This window comes from Panthera uncia, chromosome B1 (assembly GCF_023721935.1).
Source record: "Panthera uncia isolate 11264 chromosome B1, Puncia_PCG_1.0, whole genome shotgun sequence".
NCBI lineage: Eukaryota > Metazoa > Chordata > Mammalia > Carnivora > Felidae > Panthera > Panthera uncia.
Window position 1 is genome coordinate 92,231,108 of NC_064811.1, and position 25,768 is coordinate 92,256,875.

Here is a 25,768-nt window from a genome sequence, read left to right on the forward strand (position 1 = left end):
AGCTCACACTGACAGTGCAGAGCCTGCTTGGGATTCTCTCTCTCTGCCCCTCTCCTGCCTCGCATGCTCTTTCTCTCTCAAAGTAAATAAAAATAAAAAAAGAGAGAGTTATACCCCAATCTCGCAAGGACCAAATATATGTCCTGACAGAAGCTTAGGAGGCTTGTCTTGACTATATTTCATGTGTTTATTGGTTCTTTTTAATTACCTGGGTGATATAACCTCACAAAATTTTATACTCTATTGTATATAGTACAAAGGACACGGGCCTCCTTTACCCCACCAATGCAATCCCACTCCCCAGTGGCTACTGTTACTATTTGGTGTATATTCTTTCATATGTTTTCCTATGTTCATGTGAACAAGTGGATATAGATAAAAATATGTGGATATTTTTATTAAGATTGGATGATCCCATGCCTGCATTAAGCGAGACATTACAATGACAAAATCCACAAAGCTAATTCAGCCGCAGCTTGAGAAAGAACTCAACACTACTGAGTTACTGTTCCTGCTGCCCCCAGCACACTGGACAGTTCCCTGCACTGCCCACCACCTCCCCCCCCCCCCCCCCCCCCACCCCCCCCCCCCCTCCGCTCCCCCCCTGCAGGGAAAGAAAGACAAAGAATTTGAATTCTCACAGTTGCCCCTCAAACCAGAGTTCCTGGAGTGCAGTGCCTGAGGGCGGAAAGAGGGGACACTGGCTCCACTGATAACCAGGACCTGGAGAAATGGCTGGCTAAAATTGCCTGATAGGCAGATCCAAAGTGCAGGACATGAATGTGTATGTGTGTCCCTGACAGTTTTGGAAAAGGGTGTGGTAGTCTGGAGTTGATACGAAAAAGCACAGCATGTAATTAGAAACATTGTCTTGTTCTGGAAACTGCTGTTGAAAGTAACTTGGAATTTTTTTAAGTTTAGTTCTCTGTCATTGCTTTCTAGACACTTATTTCACTTGTGTGTCTTCCCTTTGTTAAGGTGTATGTAATGTCCCTTGAGCGTATGCTTGACATAGGGTCAAGGTCTTTGTGACCACAAGTGGATCCACATAGAGAGGATATTATCATGGGAGTGTGTTTATCATCTGAAAAGGTTTTTTTGGGGAGGGGGAGAGAGAACACACACAAGTGAAGGAGGGGCAGAGAGGGAGACAGAATCCAAAGCAGGCTCCAGGCTCTGAGCTGTCAGCACAGAGTCCAAATGCACGAACCGTGAGATCATGACCTGAGCCGAAGTCTGATGCTTAACCAGCTGAGCCACCCAGGAGCCCCTGAAAAGTTTCTTATCCTCTGTTTCTGTGCTTTAGCCTCTTTTCCTGAAAACAAACCTGTGTGTGTATGGAACCAATTGATTTCCAGTTGCTCGTGACATTCATGGGCAGTATATCACCTAGTTCTTTGTGAATTGTCAGGTGCGTGGTTATAGTGACAATGTGGTCTCCTGACATGTGAAGACAGGTAGAAAATAACAAGTCCATGTTGACAGTGGGTCTGTTCACCAGCTTGGTGACTTGTCCACACTCCAGCCTTACAGCACTTAGGTTTCAAAAACATGTCTTCAACCCTTGGAGTCATTCACAGATGATGGAAGTGGAAACACTAAATCCCCAAATGCTAAGGGTCTAGTGTGTTCTAGTGGTTTCCCTTAACTGGGGGATTATATGGCGATTTAGAAGCTGTTCTATTTTTCTGGATGGCAGAGGGCCCCTGGGCTATGTTCGCTTTGTTGTTTGTCCAGCCTCTATTTTGTACTCTTAGCTAGAATGCCATGGAATACATGTGAATAAAAGTTCTCTTTAAAAAAATAAAGATTGGATGATTCCATACATAATATTCTACAACTTGGTATTTTCATCTACTAAGATATTGCGGGCAATTTACCCCTTCCCAGTTTATCCCAAGGTAGACTTTCCCAGGAATAATGTAAATGGGAAGCATTACCATAACTTAATACAACTTTCTTGCAAAAGAGCCCTCCCAAATTGCATACCTGTAGTTCCACTAAAGCCATCTGGGAATAACCCTTCATATGTGTCTTTATTGTTTTATTTCACAGTTCCTGAATGTCCATCCCAGACTGATGCCAAACTGGTTGCCTCAAAATCATTTCAGTTTTTTAAAAAACATACAGATTCTGGGTTCTTCCTTCAAAAAAGTCATCCCATAAGTCTGAGGAAAGGGCTGGGAATCTATAAAATATAACACATATAAATATAAAATATAACACAAGTGATTCTGGCGATCAGCCAGGTTTGTAGGTAATGAAACCGTCAGTGTTTGCTGGAGAACACGTTACCGGTGTTAGTAGTGGGAGATGAGCTCGTGATTATCCGAGCAAGTCAGTTCACCTAGCAATACTCCATTCTTTTGTGATGATGTATACTCTTCCAGCACATGAATGTGCCAGGCATGAGGTAACTTATTCCCTACTGATGAACATTTAAATTGCTTCCAAACTTTTTTATTTTATTAGCAACACTATCATAAATATTTGTGTGTGTGTGTGTGTGTGTGTGTGTGTGTGTGAAGAACAGAGAGACAATGGGAGAGTTCCTGTAGGATAACTTCCTAAAAATGGAATTTCTGGTTCTAACAGTATATGCTTTTTGATTTTTGAAACAATTCGTCCAGAACCACATTATATAGACTCCTATCTTGTCCCATAATATATTATCAAAGGATGAAGTATTTTATTTCACCTCTCCAAAGAATTATATTCATTGTAGTTATTAACTGTAAATTACCTCAATATAAAGTCAATGGTAGTTACAATTATTCTAAATTGTTACTACTACAGTAAAACCTTGGTTTGCAAACATAATTTGTTCAGGAAACATGCTTGTGATCCAAAGCACTTGTATATCAAAGCGAATTTCCCCATAAGAAATCATGGAAACTCAGATGATTCTTTCCACAATCCAAAAATATTCATATAAAAATGATTACAGTACTGGAATATAATACAAAATAACAGAGAAAATACAAAATATAAAGAAAAATAAACAAATTAACCTGTGCTTACTTTGAAAACCTTCGTGTCTGGTGTGAGGGAGACAAGAGAGAGGTTTATTGTACAGGACAACTTTCACTGTCACTAATGGAATCGCTGCATCTTTTGGCTCCATGGAATCTTTTTCTTTTCCTGCAGCTTTAACAAGGAACCTATCCAATGACACTTGCTTTTGCCTCCTTCTGAGGATTTCACCAAAATATGACATTGTCGTTAAACAGATTCATTGTTCGCACTGATACAGCTTTATTCTGGTGGTACGTTTTTTTCTACAAGACTTTGCACTGTTCCCCACATTCTACACATCTCCCTAATCTCATTTGAAGTGAAGAGTTCCTCCGCCTTTTTCTTCTTCTCCTCTGCAGATGAGAGGCAGATGTAGACTTCTTATAAAATTTTTCAATTTCGGCCACTTCCCTACCTTGTTCATATTCTTGACGATTTCCTTCTTAATTTCCAACTTAACCTCCATCTCCTTCTCACCACCGCCTTTCTTTTCAACCTTTCTCTGCATGGGGGCCATTGTATACACTTGCACAGATATTGACTAACCTCTTGTCATCGACTGTATTTAATGTAACTGGCAATTAGGCAGCAGAGGAAAGGGTCTATATCTGCAGGCAGCCTGACCTAGAATGAGGCAAAGCATTCCTATGCTTACTCTTGTATGGAAAAGCAAAGGACTGTCTATAGGTGCTTTGAAGTGACAAAAAATACACTAGTGCCTGTTGTGGGCACCTACCAATGTTCTGAAAAACCACTGATTTCTGCCAAACACTGTGGCCTGAGACCGGGAATCTGAGCATGGGAGATCATCACCACAACCCAGCAGCAAGACAGAGAGACAGAGAGAGAGAGAGAGAGAGAGAGAGAGAATCATTGGCTCAGTTGTGATCATGTGGTGTTTGGTGTCACATACTACTCCTGGAAGATATCGCTCATTTATCAAGTTAAAATTTATTAGAAATGCTTGCTTGTCTCGAGGAACACTAGCAGAACAAGTTACTTGCAATCCAAGATTTTAATGTATACATTTTTCTTTGATATTTTCATAAACCTGATGTAATTTTTGAAACAACTAAAATTCTAAAGCCTGTATAATTTTATACTTAAAATATCATGTACATTTGGTACTCATAATTTTCAAGAAAATAGTGGAATAGCAATCATCTATTAGGACCTACTATGTGCCAAACACATGACATGCATTAGCTCATTTAACTATTAGAAATAGGGAACTAGGGGCACCTGGGTGGCTCAGTCAGTTGAGCGTCCACCTTTGGCTTAGGGCATGATCTCTCAGTTTGTGGGTTGAGCCTCGCATCAGGCTCTGTGCTGACAGTTCTAAGCCTGGAGACTGCTTCAGATTCTGTGTCTCCCTCTCTCTCTCTCCCTCTCTTGCTGGCACTCTGTGTGTACCTCTCTCAAAAATAAATCAACATTAAAAAAAAATTTTTTTTTAAAGAAATAGGAAACTAAGCTCAAAATTAAGGTGCTTAAGACCACAAAGACAATATACATTAGAAGTGGGATTTGAACTCAAGCTGATTGATTCCCAAACCAAGCATGTAATACTCACAGTATTAAAATTATTTATTTTATTTTAGAGAAAGAAAGCAAGAGCACAAGGTGGGGGGAGGGCAAAGAAAGATGGAGAGAGAGAATCCCAAGCCTGCTCCACACCAAACATGGAGCCCCACATGGGGAAGGGGGAGGCTCAATCCCAAAACTGTGAGAACATGACCTGAGTCGAAATCAGGAGTCAGATGCTTAACCAACTGAGCTGCCCAAGCACCCCTCAAATTTAACTTTATTTTGTTGTGATAGCAATGTGAATGGAAACTCAAGTATATTAAAATGCAGGTAGAAAGGCATTGCTATTGACTCTTAATGTCTTCAAACAATTGTGTTTATATAGAATATATCTGAGCCCCTAACTCCCACCTCATTCACTACTTCACAATATTATCGTAAGTATGCTTTTCTTAGCTCTGGAAGATTCCAGATGCAGCTTGAAAAGATGAACTATTGTGTAAAGAAGAAAAACTAGAATTTAGGCAGACCCACTTATGACCACATCTATGACAGAGGTTGGGTGAAATGTTAACATTTGAACAAACTTTCTTCTTATCTAGGAATCAATGGGGGGAAAGGAACATTGAGATGTGTCTTAATTGAGTATACATATAAATAGGAACTTAGAACTGACTATTCTTTGTCTATAAAAAATTACTTCATGGAGCGCCTGCATGGCTCAGTCAGTTAAGCATCCCACTCAGTCTAGGTCATTATCTCACAGTTCTTGAGTTTGAGCCCCACATTGGGATCTCTATTGTCAGCGCAGAGCCCACTTCAGATCCTCTGCCCGCCCCCCCCGCCCCCGCTCTTCACCCGTGCTCACTTTCTCTCTCTCTCAAATATAAACATTAAAAAAAATTTCTTCATCAACATTAACACAACAAATATTTATTGAGCTCCTACCGTGTGGGAGGCACTACTATAGGTGATGGAGATAGCACCGAACAAAGCACGCGCATGCACGTGGGTACACATGCACGTGGGCACGCACAAACACGGGTCCTCCTGGCATTTGCATTCTAATGAGGGAAGACAATGTAAACGAGTTACTTGTTGGTGATTCATGTAAGAAAAATAACGATGGGTGGGCGTTTCCAAAGTAAGTGTACAATGTAACTGGAACAAGAGTAAAAAAAATCATAGATGTATTTCATATATTGTCTAACTGAATCAATACCTAAAAATAAGCCACAAGTTTATAAAGGTCATTTACTGACTTGGAGCTCTCCAAGTCTCTGCATCATGAAGGGAAAATTAAACCTCCTTAGGAAAAGATGGATACTTTTGTTACTTCTCATGAAGTTCAGTGACAGAGTAGAGGACTCCATCTAGCCTTTGGAAACAAAGTATTATTCTAAGTTGATGCTAGGTGAACGCTAGTTCATAGGAGTGAAGTAAAAACCCTAACTGACCTGCTTGGGGCTGATGACTTCAGATTTCACTACCTCTCTCTGTTCTACAACTCTCTGCGCTGAGGCCCACCCTCTCCCTTCTTCAGCAAACCAGACCGTCATGTTAATAAGAGTTGATTTGTAAATAGCGTCTCCCTCACCCCATCTCTACCCCCCTTTGGCCAGGCTCCTACTTTTCTGCTCAATGGCACAGATGCGGCTTTGAGCTGACTGGGACCAGGCAGCTATTAGCAGCAAATCCAGTGAGGGAAATTAATGAAGGGGACAGCTAATAAAAGACAGCTCAGGACAGCCAGACTAACTTGCTCGGAGCAGTAATTAACTTTTTTTTTTCTTTCTTTCTTTTTTTTTCTTTTCTTTTTCTTTTTTAACTCATGAAGGTAAATATGCCATCAGCACTGGTCCAACTCTTCTTTATTAAAATGGAGAGAGCAGAGCTATTCATGGGGACCTGAGACTTAATCTGTTTTCCCCCCAAGAAGAACAATTTTAAATTACTTATGTGATGTGTTTATAGATCCATGATGTCCAAATCAAGAGACGCCTTTAAAGATGAGAAATAAAGGAGGCAGATGAAGGAATATGAGTCCCTGAATAAAAGACATAGTCATCCTCTGCCTGGACGCAGCTTAAAAGACAGAAATCTTTTTTAAAGGTTTGCTTTTCTTCCCCACCTAAAATGATTGGCTTCTGTTCAGTGCCAAGTGTTGAATGGAAAAAAAAAAAAAAAAAAAAAGATCGGATTCAAGGTGCATGGCAAGTCCGATGTGTCAGTGTGAAATAATAGCCTAGCTTGAGGGACTTTTCAATTGTCTTCCTCAAACCTCCAGTTTCCATTTTTGAAGACCCATTTATTAAAGGCAACTTAAAATTTGGTTTCTCCATCCATTTTTAGAAATCAATATGGCTTTTTTAAAAATAAATCTTTCTGAGATCTCTTTTGCATTGCTGGTGGGAATGCAAACTGGTACAGCCACTCTGGAAAACAGTATGGAGGTTCCTCAAAAGGTTAAAAATAGAACTACCCTATGACCCAGAAATTGCACTACTAGGTATTTATCCAAGGGATACAGGGATGCTGTTCCAAGGGGCATATCACCCCAATGTTCATAGCAGCACCTTCAACAATAGCCAAAGTATGGAAAGAGCCCAAATGTCCATCAATGGATGAATGGATAAAGAAGATGTGGTATATATGTATATATACATATACAAATGTATGTATATACAATGGAGTATTACTTGGCAATCAAAAAGAATGAAATCTTGACATTTGCAACTACGTGGATGGAACTAGAGGGTATTATGCTAAGCGAAATTAGTCAGTCAGAGAAAGACAAAAATCATATGACTTCACTCATATGAGGACTTTATGACACAGAACAGATGAACACAAGGGAAGGGAAGCAAAAATAATATAAAAACAGGGAGGAGGCAAGACATAAGAGACTCTTAAATATGCTGAACAAACAGAGGGTTACTGGAGGAGTTGTGGGAGGGGAGCTGGGCTAAATGGGTAAAGGACATTAAGAAATCTACTCCGGAAATCATTGTTGCACTATATGCTAACTAACTTGGATATAAATTTTAAAAAGTAAATTTTTTTTTAAAAAGTAAATCTTTCTAAAAAATACATTGAGATAAAGGGTGCCTGAGTAGCTCAGTCAGTTAAGCATTTGACTTTTGGCTCAGGTCATGATCTCATGGTTCACGAGTTCAATCCCTGCATCAGGCCCTGTGCTGACAGCTCAGAGCCTGGAACCTGCTACAGATTCTGTGTCTCCCTTGCTCTCTGTCCCTCCCCTACTTGCGCGCTCTCTCTCTCTCTCAAAAACAAATAACATTAAAAAATTTTTTTTAATTCCCTGTGTGTCCCCTTATTAGGCTTGGGTACAAGAGGATCAAATGACATTACGACAGTGAGTTTTATCCATAGTGTCCCAGGAATCAATCTACTCTTCAAATGAATCTCCAGAACCTATCAAACCACTTCAATCACATTCTGATAGAATGAGGCAAAAACATAATTACCTTCAGGGCTCTCTCAAGAATAGGTGGCTTCATTCAAGAGGGACAGGTACCCAGATAATGGGTGCCCTCCCTGCAAAATTGCCCTCAATCAGTCACTACTATACAAAGGAGAGCACAGCTCCATATTAATAATTATTTCCCACAATGTAGCAGAAAGAGCAGGTGTGGTAAACAATAGAACTTTATACAATGTTTGTTTCTACATCAGCAGTGTGGAGAAATAAAATTAAATCTTATTAAAATGAGATAGGGAAAAGTAGGGACAGGGATAACGTGTGCTTCAAAGATGAAAACAGCTTTTATTATATAACGTATGTAACATACGCAAATTCATAGAAAGAATAGTGGTTTCCAGGGTAGGGAAAATAGGAGTTGTTATTTGATTGGTACAGTGTTTCAGTTTTGCAAAATGCACAAGTATGGGGATTACTTGTACAACAATGTAAATATACTTAAAGCTACTAGGCTTACAAAATGGCTAAGATGATTTTAAAAATCACTTTTAGGATGGCTATAGATTTCCAGGCATTAAAGCTTTTTTTGCATGGCTGTAAATAAAAACTAGAATGGTTTTTGTAACAGAATCTTCAAGCTTTTCAGAGATTAGTTACCAAGTTTTAGTCAACTATAAGACATTGTTTTGCTGCAAGTAAGTTATGTAGTTCCCAAATAAATATACATGCGTATTAATCAGAGTAGGCTATTACAATGCAATCATATAACCACCAAGTCCTAGTGGCTTTTAACTCACAAGTTTTTTCTCTGTCACTCAACATCCACTGCAAGTTTAGGTGACTCAGGAGGACCACTGCTGCTTATATGGCCATTCAAAAGCCCAACCAGCTTTACTATTTGTCCTCACCATGTCAAGAGAAGAGGAAGATAGAGACCAGAGATGGGGCCCCACCCAATGGTAAGGGCCCTGAACATGCCCAATAGGGTTAGAACATCAGATACTGGTGGAGACTAGGCACGTCCTCCACAATATCCAGCAGCAGGGTTTTGTCAGATGGAATGAAATGAAATAACGGGCTTTGAATAATCATCAGATCAGCTTCCTCTGTATAGTTTAGAACCTTTTGCTTTGAAAAAACTCTAGGGAGTCTAGAAAACTCCCCCCAGTATGAGAGAGCAGAATAGTCTAAGATTCTAGAACTGTTCTACATGAGGAGAACTCAACGCTTTTTAAATGATTTGGTCACAAAAAAGAAAACTCATTTTTCACCGCATTCTTTCTGAACTTCCCAGACCGAAGATGTTGTCAGGTGGACTCTTTAAGTTTCCTGCACAGGACAGGAGCTTCTTTTGCCAATGCCAACAAGAGCTTGGGAAAGGCTTGCCTGTGTACATACTCCCTGCCATGTGGATATGGTGAAATCATTTTTCTTCCAATTCAAGAGAAGCACTGGATTTGAATTCAGGACTTTCAAGATTCTTTTTCCTGCTCCACCAGGAAAATGATGTTTCACTTCCCTATTTCCAAGTTTCTGCCATGGCAATCTTTGAGAGTTAAGGAAAATAAAACTAGTTCAGATGGGCTTAATTTTTTTTTTTAATGTTTGATCATGTTCTAGGCACTGTGATATGAAAGAAGTATTAATGCATTAATACCATACTTATCCAAGGGTATGGTTACACTTTCCTCCACATAGTTTCAAAGATATGTTCAAGGTCTTAACCCCACATGATTTCTTTTTTCAAAATTAGCTGGAAAAAAATTATATCTTCACATTGAATCAGTCTTCTTGTATTTGTTTGCATGTTGTGTATTGTTAGATGTAAAAGCTTGAAAAAACAAAATCAAATTAAAGTTATACTCAGAATCCCTCATTTTTAATTGTTTCAAGGCATACCAAGATTTATGTACTACAGAAAGCAAGCCATGGCAAGCCTGTGGGCTTACTCTTTTGTCACACTGGCACTAGTTTGGCTTCATTCTGCTATTCTTATACCGAGGAGGCAATAAACCCCCTTGAGAGTCATGGAGCTGCCCGTGGAGCCCTGACGGTGCGGAGAAGCTTTTATGCCAAAATACAATGCACAAAGGGATCATAAACACGTTTGAAAAGGAAGATGACCTCTTTGTCACAAGGAATTAGGCTTTATTGCAAGCTGCTGCCATGGAAACCAGCCCTGAGTTTCCCTCTGCTTATTTTGAAGGTTCCTGTTTCCATTTTACATGGACTTCAGCACTGCACTTTTATTTAATTGTTGCTGGATCAGATAAAATAGGTGAAAGGTTTTGGTTCTTGGCGCCGCTGTTTACCATCTCCAGGTACTCGTCCAGGCACTGGAGGGAAGAGAAAGAGGTGGTGATGGTATCATGAGAAAGCAAGGAGGAATGTGGAAAGACCTTGGTGGCACAGTCTGCTCCCTGCAACTCAACAAGATCAGAGAAGATACGCCCTCGTTTCTAAACCTTTGAAAAGCCAGTTACAGTGCAAACAGCCTCTCCTGGAGATGTGTCGTTTGAAAGAAATTTAACTTTTTGCAACTAGATTTCTTACACCCCTGGAATTCAATATACACTATTAACTACAGTACCTACCAGGTCACAGGAATCTAAAAGCACTGCCCCCAAAGTCCAACCAAAATTAAAAGTATGCTTCCACTGGGAGGAATCTTAGATCCCAAATCCTTTTATTTCTTAAGAAATGCGACTTTTGTACGGTGAGAAACTTGACATGAAAACCTAATGCTGACACAGTTACAGCCTTGACAAGTACAAGGGAAAAATAAGTAAAAAGAGAATTGATAATGAGCTAACCACCACTGAAGCTCTGAGATCCCAAAGCTGGTTAGAACACCTGATGAGTAATGGCCCCGAGTCCGCTCGGTGAGAGGCGGGGGCTAGAGAGGGAGAGGAAAGCCCTGCGGATCTTCCTTCCCGCCTGCAGCTCCCCACCCCCAACCCTAAGGGATTCCGGCGCTCTGATCCCAGGAGGCTGAGCCGCTCTCGCAAGGTGAGAGATCTGCTGAGTGGAGCGCAGAGCTGGCCCCTGTCCGGGTGCTCAGGGAGTCCCGGCCTTTCACTGGGTGTTCCTGGTCGATAATCCAAGTTGACTTTGCCCCTTTGCGCTGTGAGTGGCTGGAGAAGCCTGGTGCGAGCGAAAGCAGACAGGAGCACTCCTATCGCCCTCCCTCTTCCTCCGCCCGTGGCACCAAGGGGGGGGGGGGGATCATTTGTTGTAGCGCACACACCATCGGGATCCTTTCCCACTCCATCCTCCCGACTCACGCCACCTTGCAGGAAAATAATAGCTTCGGCCACACTGGCTTTCCAGTTCTGCTTTCCGGATGACTGCATTTCTTTGCTCCTCTCTCCGGTCGGGGACCATCTAAAACTGCCCCCAAGTGGTGTTCCCAGGAGACCCCCCGGATCCGACTCGGACACTAAAGAGCAACTCACTTCATCTTCCTCGGTAAGAGGAGCTCATCCAGGCTGAATAAAGCAAACTGGAAAAAGAAAACCAGGGGGTAGGGGTGGGGGTGGGGGTGCAAGGAGAACCGCTCCTGCAGTTCTCGCTCCTCCCCGCCCGGCCGGACCTTGCGGGTGCCCACTGTGTGCCACGTGGGGCGGCCCCTAGCGAGCCGCACCGCCCCCCTCCCTCCACATCCACACCCAAAGGTTTTGGAAAAGAAACTAACTGCCCAGAGCAATGAACCCTAGAGGATAGGGAGAGGGGGTGAGGGGTGAGAACCCTCGTTTTTCACACTCACACACACACCCCTTTTTTGACATTCCTTAAGTGTAATCATTAAAATGAATTTTTAAAAAAGGGAGGCAGCAGCTTAACGCTGCTGTTTCTGAAAATCTGCCCCACACACTGTTAGCGAAGTGAAAGATCTGGACCGAGCTTTGTTGCTTCGCTACCAATAGCAGACTTGGGGAGACCAAGCCTCCGATTTCTGGCCACATCAAAGCACTGATTATGCAAATACCCCCCCCCCTTTATTTTTAAGAATAAAATGGAAGGGGAATTATTTATCACACAATGAACCCCCTGCCAGGGAGGGAAACAATAGATCAGACCAGATAGCCCTTCTAGCCCCAGGCTGGGGGAGCGGGAAGGGGGGTGCTGGAGCCCTCACGTTTTATTGGTCTAACCTAATTTCACTAATTCTCTTTTCACACATTTTCTTTTGCGGATTCGGAGGCCGGGACTTTCACGCTCCCGGGAGCGCCCTGCATCGGTGCGATTCAAGGGCTGCCTGCTTTATTTAATTAATACATTCAAAGCTCGCCTGGGAGCCCAAGAACTGAGGGGGCGCTGCGCCGGGGGATTGTGGGGGGCGGGGGGTGAGGAGGCCCGGCACGCGGAGGAGGCGCTTTTAACGGGTTCCAGGTGTCGGTGCCCAGAAGTCAGAACCTGCCCAAGGCTGTGCAATGCAGGGGGTGCGCCCGACGAACGGGCGGCAGGCGAAGGGCGAGACGGGTGGGGGACTCGCAGCTCCCAGCCTCTCCCGCAGCCCTGGCCTGCCGCAGCCAGAAGCCCTTGCCATCAGGACCCGGGGGTGTGCGCGGCTAAAGCGGGCCTTAGGCCCGGATGTCCTTCGTGCGTAATCGGGCTAAACTTGGAGAAGGACCTACGACCCCTCGCCCTCTCCGGGCCAAGGCCGCCCTGGGCCTTCGTCTGCCCTAGCCTCAGCCTGCAAGGCTCAACTCCTGCTCAGGAGCGGCGGGACCTCTAACCTCGGCTGGGCCTGGGCCGGGGTCCCGCGGCGGGCCCAGCAGTTGGCAGCCCACCTCTCTGCTTTTTTCCTCCTTGTTGGCCCTCAGCTGGATTTATTTAAAATCTGGTGAAGAAATAATAAGGCTGTTAACAAGTCCTGGGCAGTTCAGAACAAATAAATATAACCTGTGCCGGAAACCTGACGGCGTCGAAGCCACGTTTCCAAAGAGGACAGAACCAGGCTTCACACCTCTCAGCCATTAGGTAAACACGCGCAGCTCACGGGCTGGCGCGCTGGAAAGATCTAGCAACTCTGCTGGTGCGGGACGGGCATCGGAAGAACATCGCCTTGGCCTAGTTTGAAACGTATGCCATCAGATAGCTGCCAGAAAAGAATGGCCGCTCGGCGGCCCACGAGCCCTCTCGGTGTAGACAGACCAGCTCTTCATGGTGTGGTCAAAGCGTGAGGAGGAAATGGAGAAACTGGAAGAGCGACTACACTCGCTACTGCAGAAGCAGCGGCTTCAACGGTGTAATTCTCATTCCTACAGAGGCAAGGAAAGGACCGTGGGGCCTCAGCCCACGCGCTGTGGAAGTTGCTGTAGGTTAGGGAGGAGAACTTCCAGCGCGAAGTGAGGCAGAAAGAACATCATTCTTATGCACTAAGAGAGATTGGACGCCATAAAAAATAATTGCACCAATTTAGTGTAAAATAAGGTCTGCTCTAGATGGGGAAGGGAAAGCCTGAGTGTAGATCACAAATGGTGGATGGAATTCTGGCCATGTGTGACCACTGACGTCTATGGGGACCGACAAGCTCCAGCTAAACAGGTCTCTCTGGTGCCGTGTGGAGGTGGCTGCTAAGCTGAGCAAAGTAGCGGGTCTAGTCGTTCGATGTATTACTCTTACTCAAAGCTGTGATTACTGGACCATCTGACCATGACTCTCCAAGTAAACAATGAGTGTCACCTGTTTATGGGGTCACCTCACCAACTGAGGAGGTTTCCCCTAGTCTTGGGAGAGTAACTGCACCTGAGAGTTTGCCTCCACAGACCTGTGCCATGAACTGTTTCTTTGGCAAATTTCTGAAAGCAGCATCTTGTATCAACATAAGCCGCGTCATGATGAGAACAATTATTTGGCACTAACACTGACATTTTAAAACGCCCATACATACTACAATTGTTTTGCTTACAATTGTTTAGCTTCTTAAACATTAGAATGACAAATGTAAATATGAGGTATGGCACTTTTTTCTCATATCAGATAATCAAGAGTGCCTAGGAATAACAGGCTTGAAAATAGAAAGGTATTCCAACAGGTCTCTGTTATGTCCAGCTATGAAAACAAAGCAAAACCCTGGCTCGATTCTTCCTTTGATAAATAATGGAATCATTAAGATATTAAACACTTAATATTTTCCATATGGATAGACAGGAGGAGTCATTTCAGATAGATATCTCAGGAGAAATTATTGTTGCTTGAAGCAGAGGACTGGAGGATTTAACCCAAACCAGAAGCAGATATGAAGTTCATGGGCGGTGGGGGAGTTGGGCACGAATGACCATTTCTTTGCTAAGGTGATTTTTTTTTAATTTTTTTTTCAACGTTTTTTATTTATTTTTGGGACAGAGAGAGACAGAGCATGAACGGGGGAGGGGCAGAGAGAGAGGGAGACACAGAATCGGAAACAGGCCCCAGGCTCCGAGCCATCAGCCCAGAGCCTGACGCAGGGCTCGAACTCACGGACCTCGAGATCGTGACCTGGCTGAAGTCGGACGCTCAACCGACTGCGCCACCCAGGCGCCCCGCTAAGGTGATTTTTTTAAAGCTTGTGTAGTCCAGTGGACACCCTCCCCCCAAGGAAGGGGCTTAAATCTAGAATGGGGTCAACCTTCACTTGGTCATCTTTTTTTTTTTTTTTTTTAATAATTTATTGTCAAATTGGTTTCCATACAACACCCAGTGCTCATCCCACTTGGTCATCTTTGACCCATGGTGCTATTCATTTCTGCTTTGGAGATTGAAGTGCAAGTTATAGAGTTTTGTGCTTTGGAGATTAAGAAACCATTTTTGCTTTCTCTTTGAAGAAGTTTTGGCTATGTAATTATTCTAACAAAAAATGAAAGCTGAGCTATTTCCCTTAGATACAATTTTATCCCAGCTCACTCTGAGTATTTTTTTCTCCAGGAGTTTGCTTTTCAAACCAACAAGCTTGTTAAAGCAGCTAATACAAAATCAGCTTCTGATAATGAATTATAAATACAATACAAATGCTAGAACTGGAAGGGGGCCTTGCTTAGAAGTCATTGTCTAATTCCTACAATTTACAGATAATAATTGAGACTCAAAGTGTAGGCACCATATTTTTACACATTCTAACAAGAAATTTCAACTTCACTATCTCTTTTTAAATCAAGGTTTCTGAACTTTGGAACTTACCGTGATTTAATTATCTTTTAATCCCCACCCCACCCCTTTTTTACTGATCTCGTATGCTCAGAAATTGATTTCTTAAAAATCAAATTTTGGTTGTATGCAGAGCAACACTCTGATGTCCATGTTAGTGTCTCAAATATGATTCAGCTTCTTGTGATTTCTTAGACCTTATATGTCAGTGAAATTCCTCACACAAACCCTGATGAAAAATACAAGGACTCAGTTTGCTATAAGGAGAATTTCACAAAGACACAACACATTCTTCTAAAAACCACATAAGCAGGCAAAAGTTACAACACACAGAAATTATGAAAATTATATATTTTATTTATAGTTTAATCACAAGAACAATTTTTTTGTTCAGGATGTAAATACATACTAGAATAAACTCTGTAGAATATACAAAAAATACATACTTTTCCCATGAAAAATTTCTTTATAATAAATAGAAGGGAACACGTGTGTGGCTGATCCTGATAATGCTCCGTGTCTGCTTAGGTTTTCAGTCTGTTGATTTATTTTTAATCTCTTGAAAGACTGGGGGAGTTCCTTCTCCCCTAAAAGGTCGAGATAAATAATGCATGAAGCAATCCTCCCTCCTGATTTTTCCCTTTTCCTCCACATTTTTCCTTTTGATAGAGAGTTCAGCCTAAATTTCCACGCTTGCATTCAATCATTACAAAGCCTACAAATTATACAATGACTTCTAACCTGGCCCTCTAACAAAACAACTTTTTTCCCCCTTATAAATCATAAGAGACAGATGGCAAAATGGAGAAGAAAAAGGAAAGAGAAGGACGGGACAATAGGCATTGTGACGAATCTGGGAAACAGAACAAAGTGCACATCAGAGAGGGAAAGTTTGGTTTGACAGGTGAAATTCCCACAGCCCGCAGACAGCAATGGGAATAAAGCAGATGCCAGCCATTGCAAATCTGTGGATAATATTATTACCGGTAAAATCATTCAGATGCTAAGATACATTTCTTTCTACTCGACATTAACATCTCTATGTAGAAGCAAAGGTGAAGAGATCAGAGGAACCAGTTGCATTCCCCCTGGGAGATTCACACGCACTGCGCCGGGTCCCTCTGGTGTTACAGAGAGGGGGAGGAGCGTCAGTCCACTCTGCAAACTCTTTAGACTGGCCACCTTCTTTGCTTCCCAGCATCTTTTTAGCCTTAAGAAACGCCCTCCCCCCCCCCAACTCTACCATCCTCTTTGACAATAAGCTCCATCACACCTTCAATAAATTAGAGACCGTCTGACGGAAGGAAACCCTTGGCCAAGGAATGCAGCAAACAACCCAGGAGTCAGAACGGCTACATCTGCCCTGCGAAATGAGATGGTTTCCAGGGCATAGAAGTGGGGACAGGAGAGGGGTGGGAGGGCTTGGTCCAGGACAGGAAAGGGAACCCACTAAGGCCTGGCGCGGGTAGCAAGGATGGCAGTTCTAGATACAGTCCCTGACTATGGGGAGGTGAGGTGCGTAGCGGTGCTTGTCGGGAGGTGGGGGCTGCCAATAGTCCATGTCAGAACCAGCCGGGCTGGCAGGAGATAAAGTGCAGCTGTAGGGGGAGGTGGAGTTGGAAGACGCCGAGGAGGACGGCGCCGGGCTGTTGGTGCAGCTCCAGGTGGAGGCAGGCGACGGACTGTCTCCGCTGCTGCTCAGGGAGGCGCTAGCGCTTCCCGGACTCAGCAACACGGTCTCGGAAAAGAGCGCCCCCGGCAGGCCTCCGCCGCCACCCCCGCAGTGGTCCGCCAGGCGAAGGGTCTCGGTAAGCGCCCAGATATAATTGTGGGCAAAGCGCAGGGTCTCGATCTTGGTAAGCTTGGCGTCCTCCGGGAACGTGGGGAGTACCTCGCGCAACGCGTCCAGCGCCGCATTGAGGTTGTGCATGCGGTTGCGCTCACGGTTGTTGGCCTTCAGTCTACGGGTCTTCTTGATGCGCTGCACGGTCTCGGCTGTCTTGGCGCCGCGGGAAACGGCCCGCGCCCTGGAGGGGCGCCGCTTGCATTCATGCACCAGACCCAGCAGCCGCGCTGGCCGGCAGCCCTCAGCTCCGGCCGACGGGCCGCCCAGCCCCCCGGGCCCGGCCTCGGCCCCAAGCTGCCGTCGCGCCCCTCCCGACGCGCCCAGCTCCTCCTCTTCCTCCTCGTCGGCGCTGGACGACAGTGGGGTGAGGGCAGCCGAGGCGGGGGAGGCCGAGCCGAGCAGGACCAGCACGTCCTCTTCCTCCTTCAACTCCAAGGTCTCGGATTTGACAAACATCCTACCGGGGAGAGCGGGGAGGAAGAAAGAACCAAACGAGATGTAAATACAGGAGCAGAGGCACGTTCTTGGTGCCAGCGGGAAGTACTCCTGCGCGCACCCACGAGGACTGGTTCGGAAGGGCGGCGCCAAGGAGGAACGTAGTTAGGGAAGAGACCCCGCCAGTGCTCTCCAAGCTCAGGAGAGCCCCTCGTTGTGTCCCCGCTGCCAGCCAACAGGGTCCCGCCCTCGGCTGGTTGACCTCGCGGCTGTGTTCCCGCCCGGAAAGAGACAGCAGCCCCTGGGACAAAGATTCTGTGCCTGCAAAGGGTGCTCGGACGTGGTGGAACAGAGTGCCGGAAAAGAGTGCCGGAAACACCCTTCCAAGTTGGAAGACACCGGCGGATACTTACGTAGTTCGCTCTCTCAGCGCGTCTCGGCGAAGCTATTACTTTGGCGTGTGCTGCGATTCTCCGCGCTGCCGGGAGCGCAGCGCTGCGTCCTTCTCTTAGCGTGAAAGCGGCGGATCTGGCGCGGCTCCGCGGGGGACCTCTCCGACTGGCGAGTTTGCCAAGAGCCCCGGAGGCCGCGGCGATCCGCCCGGGTCTCGTGTGTTGTGGTGGTGGTGCGTGTCTGTCTGTCAGTCAGTCCTCGGCCGTGCGGCTCCTGGCACGCGACTCCCGGGCACTCCAGTTAAAGCGAAGCTGCTTGTGGTTCAGTGGCTGCGTGTCTGGCACACGACTCTCCTTAAAACCCCTTATATACCACCAAGAAAACAATCAGATCTGCCCCCGGGGCCCCCACCTCCCCCCCAACTCCTGCCGCCGCCTCCTCCTCCCCCCTGTGCAGGCCCCCCTTCTCCCCCGCTTTTCCCTCCCCCGGCTTATTCTTTTCATTGCATTATCATCATTCATTTCTTTCTCTTTCTTCACCCACTTCCCCCCTCCCTGGCCCTGCCATCCATCCTCCTCCTCCCATCGCCCCCCGCCTCTCTTTTCCCCCTTTATCTAATCAGCATAAAATGGTTCTAAAGCTCCTGTTGGAGCTCGAGGCTGCGGTCGGAGCGGCTGAAGCCGCGGTGGCAGCTTCAGCTCAAGCTGCGGCTGTTGTCGCCGCCGCTGCCCATTGTGATTGGTGGCTCGCGCTCGGCTGGAGCGTGCCGCTAATTTATTAATGAATGGAGGTCGCGAGGCGCAGCTGGCCAATCAGGGCGCCCCGGACTCCGGGAGGCCTGCGAGCCACGCGCACCGGAGCCCGCTCCCTTTCAGCAGCTCATTAGGGGCCGGGGCGCCGGGGGCCGTTGGGGAGACGGAGGCTACCTCCCCCCGCCCCCGTCCTTGCGGCCGCACCCCACCCCCAGCTCCGGCGCGCGCTCGCGCACCGCACCAGGCGCTGCCCGGCCTCTCAGCTCCCGGACGTTGAGCTCCGAGGAATTAGTTAATGGGGGTCAGAATCTCGGGGAAAGCAGCAACCCTCTGGTGCTACCCGGCGTCTCTTGGCAAAGCCTCTTAGGAGCTGTACCAAATAGTAAATTGTTTTAAAACGCATTCATTTGGTCACGGGAGGAGTGGGGTGTGGGTGGCGAGTTGTGGGCACATGGTGGGCAAACGTGTTTAGGTTCCAGAGAGAATGGCGTAGAAGGGTGAAGGAAGAGGACGTTGGAAGATTCATCGAGGCGTCTCCTAGAAGGGGAGATCCAGTGCGGGAGCGGTAGATGGGCTTTTAGAGGATGTGAGAATAAACGCACTCACAGGTTAAAGCTAAAACCCTCCTCATTTTGCCGGTGACAAACGGAGTCTCCGGGAACCGACACAGGTTGTGTCTGTTCATTTGCTTTGTTTTGTTTGTTTTGTTTTGGGGTTTAACCCCGCTTTACGGCAGAGCCAGACAACAAGGTGGCTTCCTTGCAAGGGTGGCAGCCAGCGGAGTGGGAGGAGCGGCCGACCTGCAGCGCCTGTGAGCGCCTGGGCTGAGCTGACATTTCCGTGACCTCTGCTCCGCGCTGGGGGGCGTTGTAGGGACAAGGGGCCCGTCCTCCCGATACTCGGCGCTTTTCAACGGAAAAATAGAGCCGAGGGCTACTGGACTTCGGAGGGAACTTGTTCTGAATTGCTCGTCAGCCCTCCCTCTCTCCTCCTCCCCCACGCTCACGCCCACCCTCTTGTCGCCTTGACTGACTTTTCTTAGAGACCGAACCAGAGTCCCTAGAAGTGTGTGTGCCGGATGGAGCGTTAGACCGTGCCAGAGTAGCTGACAAGAATCTGGACTGCGGTAGATAGGAGAGGAGTCCCTTGAGTTCCCTTTTGCAAATTCAGTTTAAGCAAGGTGTATTTGGAACGGTGGAAGTTGAAAAGTGACAAGAGAGAAAAGATTCTTGTCTGCAGGTCTCTGTGTCACTCAGGTTGTAGGAATTGGAAACAAATTTATTTCAGAGAAGGGCATGATGAAAGCGGTTGTTAGTGTTTTGGCATGGTTTCAATTTGTTTTATGTTTTCTGCATGGAGTAACAGCAGGATTGGAAGGTGCAAAGTAAAGAAAATGAAAATTAGAATCCCGTGAAAGAGACTTTTGCCCACTGCAGCCCTCCAACCTCCAGACTCCCTTCTGTCTTGAAATGATTTGAAAACTGCCACAATTTTCACTTTGCTCATTGATATTTGTGTTTCGCCTCTCTTCCCCTTGGAAAGCAAGTTCCCTACGCTTAAAACCATTATTTCTCCAGATGCCCCCTCAATCTTTTCAGAACAGCTTGATTTCATGTGTTAGCAGTGCAAACATTTATAAAGAAGAAAGACACTTTCAGTCTCCAGAATACAGCATCTGCCTCTCTCACACTTCTTCGGGTCTCTGATTCTGGATCATGAGCCTACAGAATCAGAACTTCATAAAAGAGTTTGATCAAGCAGAAGATAGGTCAGTAGTAAAAGTTACCAGAAGTGCTTTACTATGGTTGCATGTATATCTTAACATTATTTTGCAGGTGATGCTCACCGATACCAAACAAGTGAATACTCTTCGCAGTCCCTCTAAAAGAAAGCCTTCAAAGTCATGGCTAGCGGGTCAAGATTGAAGGAACACAGGAACACTGCAGCGGATGCAAGATTTTTGTGTTAATTTGAGTGAAACAGAGGATGAGAATGCTGGGTTCTGAGGAAACGATCAAAGACTGCTAAAAAGAAATACTGGGATGATGGGAGGAACCACGCACGGAGTGTCAGTCTTTAGATAGATACATCTCATGTAGGAGTTGCCCGCAAAGAATGACAAGCCAACTGGTTAATGTAACAGAAAGCAAAGGAAGGTTTATCCCGGTATCAGTAGAAACGTACCCTTTGGACAGGTTGTTGTAAAATTTTGGTTTGGCTAGAAAGTGCTGGGTCGATACGATAAAATATATTTGGGTGAAGAACAGAATCAGAATCCAGTTAAGAAGCTTAAAGGAAAATCTGGTAAATCTTGTATAACTCTACACAGAGATCAAACTGGGTCTAATGCTTAGTGCTAGTGAAACACACAATGGATTTCTTTAGTTGATTGTTAACAGCATTTGGGTGTCTGACTTCCCAGCTTTTATGTTCTCCCAGGTTTTATGTTTTTATGATGCACCGAAGGGGTGCATGCTTTCTCTTGTCAAAATCCAAACTTTCTACACCGTAAGAAGTTAATAATACATATTTAAGCATGTTCTGTGCAGATATTTAGTAAAGATAAAATATCATGAGGGTAAACTGCACATTTTGGATTCCAGAAATTTCCTTCAAAAGGGAAAATTCTGCGGAGAAACTTAAGGTTTCAAACATAGACGTAAATCAGCTTCTAATCTTTATAAATATAAGGATATCATGGAGTTCATAGAATTTTATCTTTAAAATAAGGGCTTCTTTGGGTGTATGCAGTGGTGTATCTTAGATTACTGTGCAAAGTACAGAGTTTTTAAAAATCACCCTTTATATCATCTTGGAATTCTAAGAATTTTGGTTGTATGTTTGTGTTATAGCTTTCAAGAGAATCGTCACTCAGTAATAGAGCACTTCTGGAAATATTTCCCACTATGAAGAATATTATTTTTAAAAAGAAAAGAAAAGAAACAACTCCAAGAACAGTCTAACAACACTAGTGAAAGTCCAGAAACCAACCATTCACACTCAGTTGCAGAATTCTTTTTGTTCAGCATTTTGCTCAGTTTTGCTGAAAGAAAGAAATTTTAATTTGTACTCAGATGTGCGAAGACGTGACCGACGCCAAATATCCTTAGCTGGACTCTTCTAGCACTCTTTTAACTTAAATAAATTCAAGAGGCACTTGTGTGGTCTAAAAGATTGTCCAGATGAAACGAGGCTGAAATGTTATGCGAAGGGGGAGGGGAGCGCGTGAATAGCATCAGTGAGGACGGTGACCGCGGGCCGCTCCTGTCCACTGCGTGAACTGTCCTGAAGGGTCAAACTGTTCATCTTCAGCCCTTCTTTCAGTGTGCAATCCTACTTTAAGAGAACAAAAGCTCAAAGCAGGCAGTTATCAAGAGATGGGAGCACAATGATTTAAACTCGTCCCTAAGCCTTCGAAAGAAAGGGGGTCGAATCGTGTAGGGAGAGAAAAGTGAAGTAAGGGGAGGGGTGAGAGGGTGGAGATCTTTAGAAAGTCTTTGTTGCCTCTAAGAAGCTTGAACTTTGAGGCGACCCAAAAGCCCTAAAGTTTAGGGTAGGTGTTGCTGTGGGGCCATAGGCTACATCCCATCCACACTTCGACCTCACAAGTGGCCAAAGAGGGCAAATGGTCTCCTCCCCAAACTCACGCTGCTGCAGGTGAATGCGGGGGTGAGGGTGGGCGGGGAGGCCGCGAGGGAGGGCTCTTTTCCCAGAGTGCAGGAGGAAAAATTTGCCTGCCCAGCGAGCCTGTCCCCCAATTCCCAGTAAGCCACCCTGCCTGCAAGGAGAGGGAGCATCTACACCCTGCTAAAAGGATAGGGTGCCGTGCCTGCCAAAGGGATTTTATAGCCTAATGTCCTAATCCCCCGAGGGAGCGCTGAGAAAGGCGTAAAGATGGAGAGAAAAAGTTAGCCAATCCTGAAAATGGTTAGTTCTTCACTGGGGGCTGCAAACGCCGTTTCCAGGGCCGGGGAGGCCGGGCTGGAAAAGGTTAGCTTTCCTCGCCGAGGACTCCTCGCGCTGTCAGAGTTCGTTATTTGTGACGACAAGCGCTGGCAGCTAGTGTGAGCTCGGGTATATTGGCGGTCCCCTTCCGGGGAGCCAAGGAAGCCCACAGGGGAAAAAAAAGAAAAAACAAAACTATGTGAAATCACGCCCCACTTTCGTCCTGGACCCCTTTATGGATTTCCCAGTCTTCCCCGGCTTTCCCCTCGGATCCTGTCCGGGGAGGACTGGGCATCACCCTCGTACTGGAGAGGTGCAAGCTAGGAGCTTCACCGCGCCAGCGCCCCCGCCCCCCTCTTCCATAAACTGGTAGTCGCGGAGAAATCGACGGGAGGAGATCCAGGGAAGGGTAGACCATCTCCCCACCCGACCCCACCCTACTCCCTGTCGGAGCCCCATTCCCGAGATCCTCGCTCCAGGCCCGCACAAAGTGCTTTGGTCCCTCAAGCCAAATATTCAGGGAACCCATCTTGACGCACGAGGTCGTCTTGAAGGCGGCGAGATCTGCCCGGCAAGGGAGGGGAGGCTCCCTTTCTTCCGCCCGGACCCTAACCCTGTCCCCATCAGCTCTGGAAAGGCAGTGCCCTACAGGCTTCTCCTCACTCCTTAAAAGACTCAAGTGCCCCTTTGCTTTCCCAAGAAGGAAAGAAATCCCTGTTAGAAGATTTTGCCAATCCACGCCAGCTTTCTGATTGTTTTCTTCAGGTAAGAGGAAAAGAACAGCCGGCGCGTGAATGGGGACCTGGGGGCCCACTAGTGAAAGAAGGCTCCCCCACCCTAACCCTCCGTGCCTGCAAAAAGGGACATTGGCTATCCAGGGGAAAGTGCAAGAAAGAGAGCACTAATCGCTGAACCAGGAGACAAACACGATTACCAGCTCCGAGCCTTGAGTCAGAAAGTCTCATAGACTTTAAGATGTTAATCCCCAGCATAATCCTTCCTTTGGCGTGTAGGAATAGTGCAGCCACAAGAGTTGTTTTGTTATTTATATTGGCGTTTAATAAAACTCAGCCAGTGGTGAATGGGCTGCCCACTCTCCAATGGTAATTAATTCCCTATTTCAGTGACCCAATTGTCCTGGGACAGAGCGTTGGGCCCGTCCCGGTGCCCCGGTCCCCCTTTGTGCGGATACACGGCCCTCGTGCTTCAACAGCTATGGAAACTCATTCTTTTGATGTCATTCAAGGAGTTTTCCTTGGGCATCTTCTAAACTTCAAGGACCCTTTTCTTTCTCCGTTTCATGAAAAGCAGTGCGAGCTTGACCACCTCTGTAGAATTTAATGATTTGGTGAAAGGGCCCTTTGGGTTTGTATAAGGAGTTAGACTGAGAGAAAGGAAATTTGGCAGCCTGCTCCCTCGCCCGGACAGTACCGAACCTGGAAAACACAAAACTTATTCAGAGCGATGGATAAAGATCTGAAAGCTGATTTTCCCCTCTGCTTTCCCCACTAAAGAAAAAAACAGAACCCCCCAAACACCGAATTCTCTTCTGGAGATAAATGTATTTTTCATTGTTGCTGATATAGATTTTTGAAAAGGGTGAGATTGCACTAAATAAATTCGAATCTTTAGGAGAGAAGTTTCTTTAATCGTATCTTTGGGGAATAGGAGGATCCGTTTACCGCTTTAACTCATTCATTCAATCATCCCTCCTTCCTACGTTCAAAATACACTTAATGAGTACCCTATGTGTGCCAAGCACTGTACCAACCCCTGGGAACAATGCGACGCGCAAGACAGACACGATTTCTACTCCCATAAAGCTTGCATTCAAATAAGTAGGCAAGAAAAGAGAGAGAGTTGCAGAAATCAGGAAAACGTGTGTTGTGTGGACGATAAGACAGTGTTATAGCGTCAAGAGAGAGCAAGACTACGTTTTCTTTTGAGAGACCCAAAGTACATTTTAGAACCCAAAACATTCCGGGTCGACCCTTGTCGCTGATGTATTCATTCTTTCATTGCCCCCGAGTCTCCTCGAGCGCCTACTGTGTGCCAGGCGCCGTGCAAGGCGCAGAGTACGCACCTCGAGCGAACCAGACAGCTGCGGCCGGCTCGGTGGTTGGTCACGTCAGTGTGCTAATGCCATCGCTGACACCGCACTCCGCGGAGCGGCGACGGCCGGGTCTCCAGGCCGGGAGGGGGCGGCCGCGGCGCGCCCGGGCAGCGCTCCCTGCACAAGTAGCTCGTCTATGTCTTTATACGCATTTCCAAAAAAACTTCGCAAGTCACAGAAACAATACAGAATTCAACTAAGAAAATACAGAGTGAACCATATGGCCTGGGTGGCTCGAGTCGGCTGCATTTTCCTCCAGACAAAGAAGGGATTGAGAGTTGAAGGAAAGGAGAAAAAAACCAACTTTCCGGCTGATGAAGCTGTTGTCTGGAGGCAATGATCCCAAATCTGAAGGCTTTATTCCGGCTCCGACGGAGACGTGATATGTCATATGATTAGCATCTTTCATATTTACAAGAGTGGTATGGGCTGCCAGTCTTGAGAGAAAGGCCAGAGAAAGAAGGGGGCATATGCTGAAATGGATTTTGCATTTGAAAGAGAGAAAGGAGATCGGATAAATACACTTAAACGAGGATTTCGTTTTACTCCTGTTGAGTTCTAATGGATTGTTGATTGAGATTTTAGGGGCCTGGAACCGAGGTGTCAGCAGTAATTTAAAGAAGGCATTCAGTCCCCCAGCGCCTCTTTTCTCCGTTTCCCCCTCCCACCCCTCCCACCGTCTCTCATTTACGCCTTCAAGCAGTACCGGGACGGAGAAGGCTTTTAAAACAAAACACAAAACAAGATCTCACGCGAGGGCTACATCCGAGGGGACGCGAGCGGCTGATGGGTTTGGAAGAGGCGCCCCCTACCGCCGGCCGCACCCCCGGGGTCAGGCTCCCTTCCGGTCACACCTAGAGTTAAGCGCAGAGGGTCCAGGGGAGCTGGGCGCGCGGCGAGGTCCTGGCGCCCCCTGGCGGGACTACGGGCGGACCACGGCGGGGCCCGGGGTCCGCCGGCTGCAAACAGGACTTTGGGCTGTCCGTCACTTCGCAGTTCCTCCGGTGGTACCCTCTGGTGCCTTCACCTGGACTTGTTTTACAAACGCATGGCACCCGGCCACTTCTAACCATCAGACTCCAAAGCGTCCGTAGTGTGTGTGCGCCTCGGAGCCGAAGTAAACATACAAGGCACCTCCCCCAGCGATTCTGATGGCGGCCAAGTTTGAGAAC

General features: G+C 46.2%; 1 protein-coding gene and 1 long non-coding RNA gene across 2 annotated transcripts; one reads left to right on the top strand and one right to left on the bottom strand.

Moving 5' to 3' along the window:
* Positions 1–16,364: 16,364 nt before the first annotated feature.
* NEUROG2 (neurogenin 2) lies at positions 16,365–18,147 on the bottom strand. The gene is made up of 2 exons (XM_049632645.1): positions 17,807–18,147; positions 16,365–17,415 (listed from the first exon to the last, which is right to left on the bottom strand). Exon 2 carries the CDS (start codon positions 17,412–17,414, stop codon positions 16,596–16,598), a length of 819 nt encoding a protein of 272 aa, XP_049488602.1. The 5' UTR covers position 17,415; positions 17,807–18,147; the 3' UTR covers positions 16,365–16,595.
* Positions 18,148–18,736: 589 nt separating this feature from the next.
* Positions 18,737–21,780, top strand: LOC125923033 (uncharacterized). Its single transcript, XR_007457864.1, has 3 exons — positions 18,737–18,920; positions 20,137–20,306; positions 21,391–21,780. It is a non-coding gene; the product is annotated as an uncharacterized LOC125923033 (long non-coding RNA).
* Positions 21,781–25,768: the final 3,988 nt, after the last annotated feature.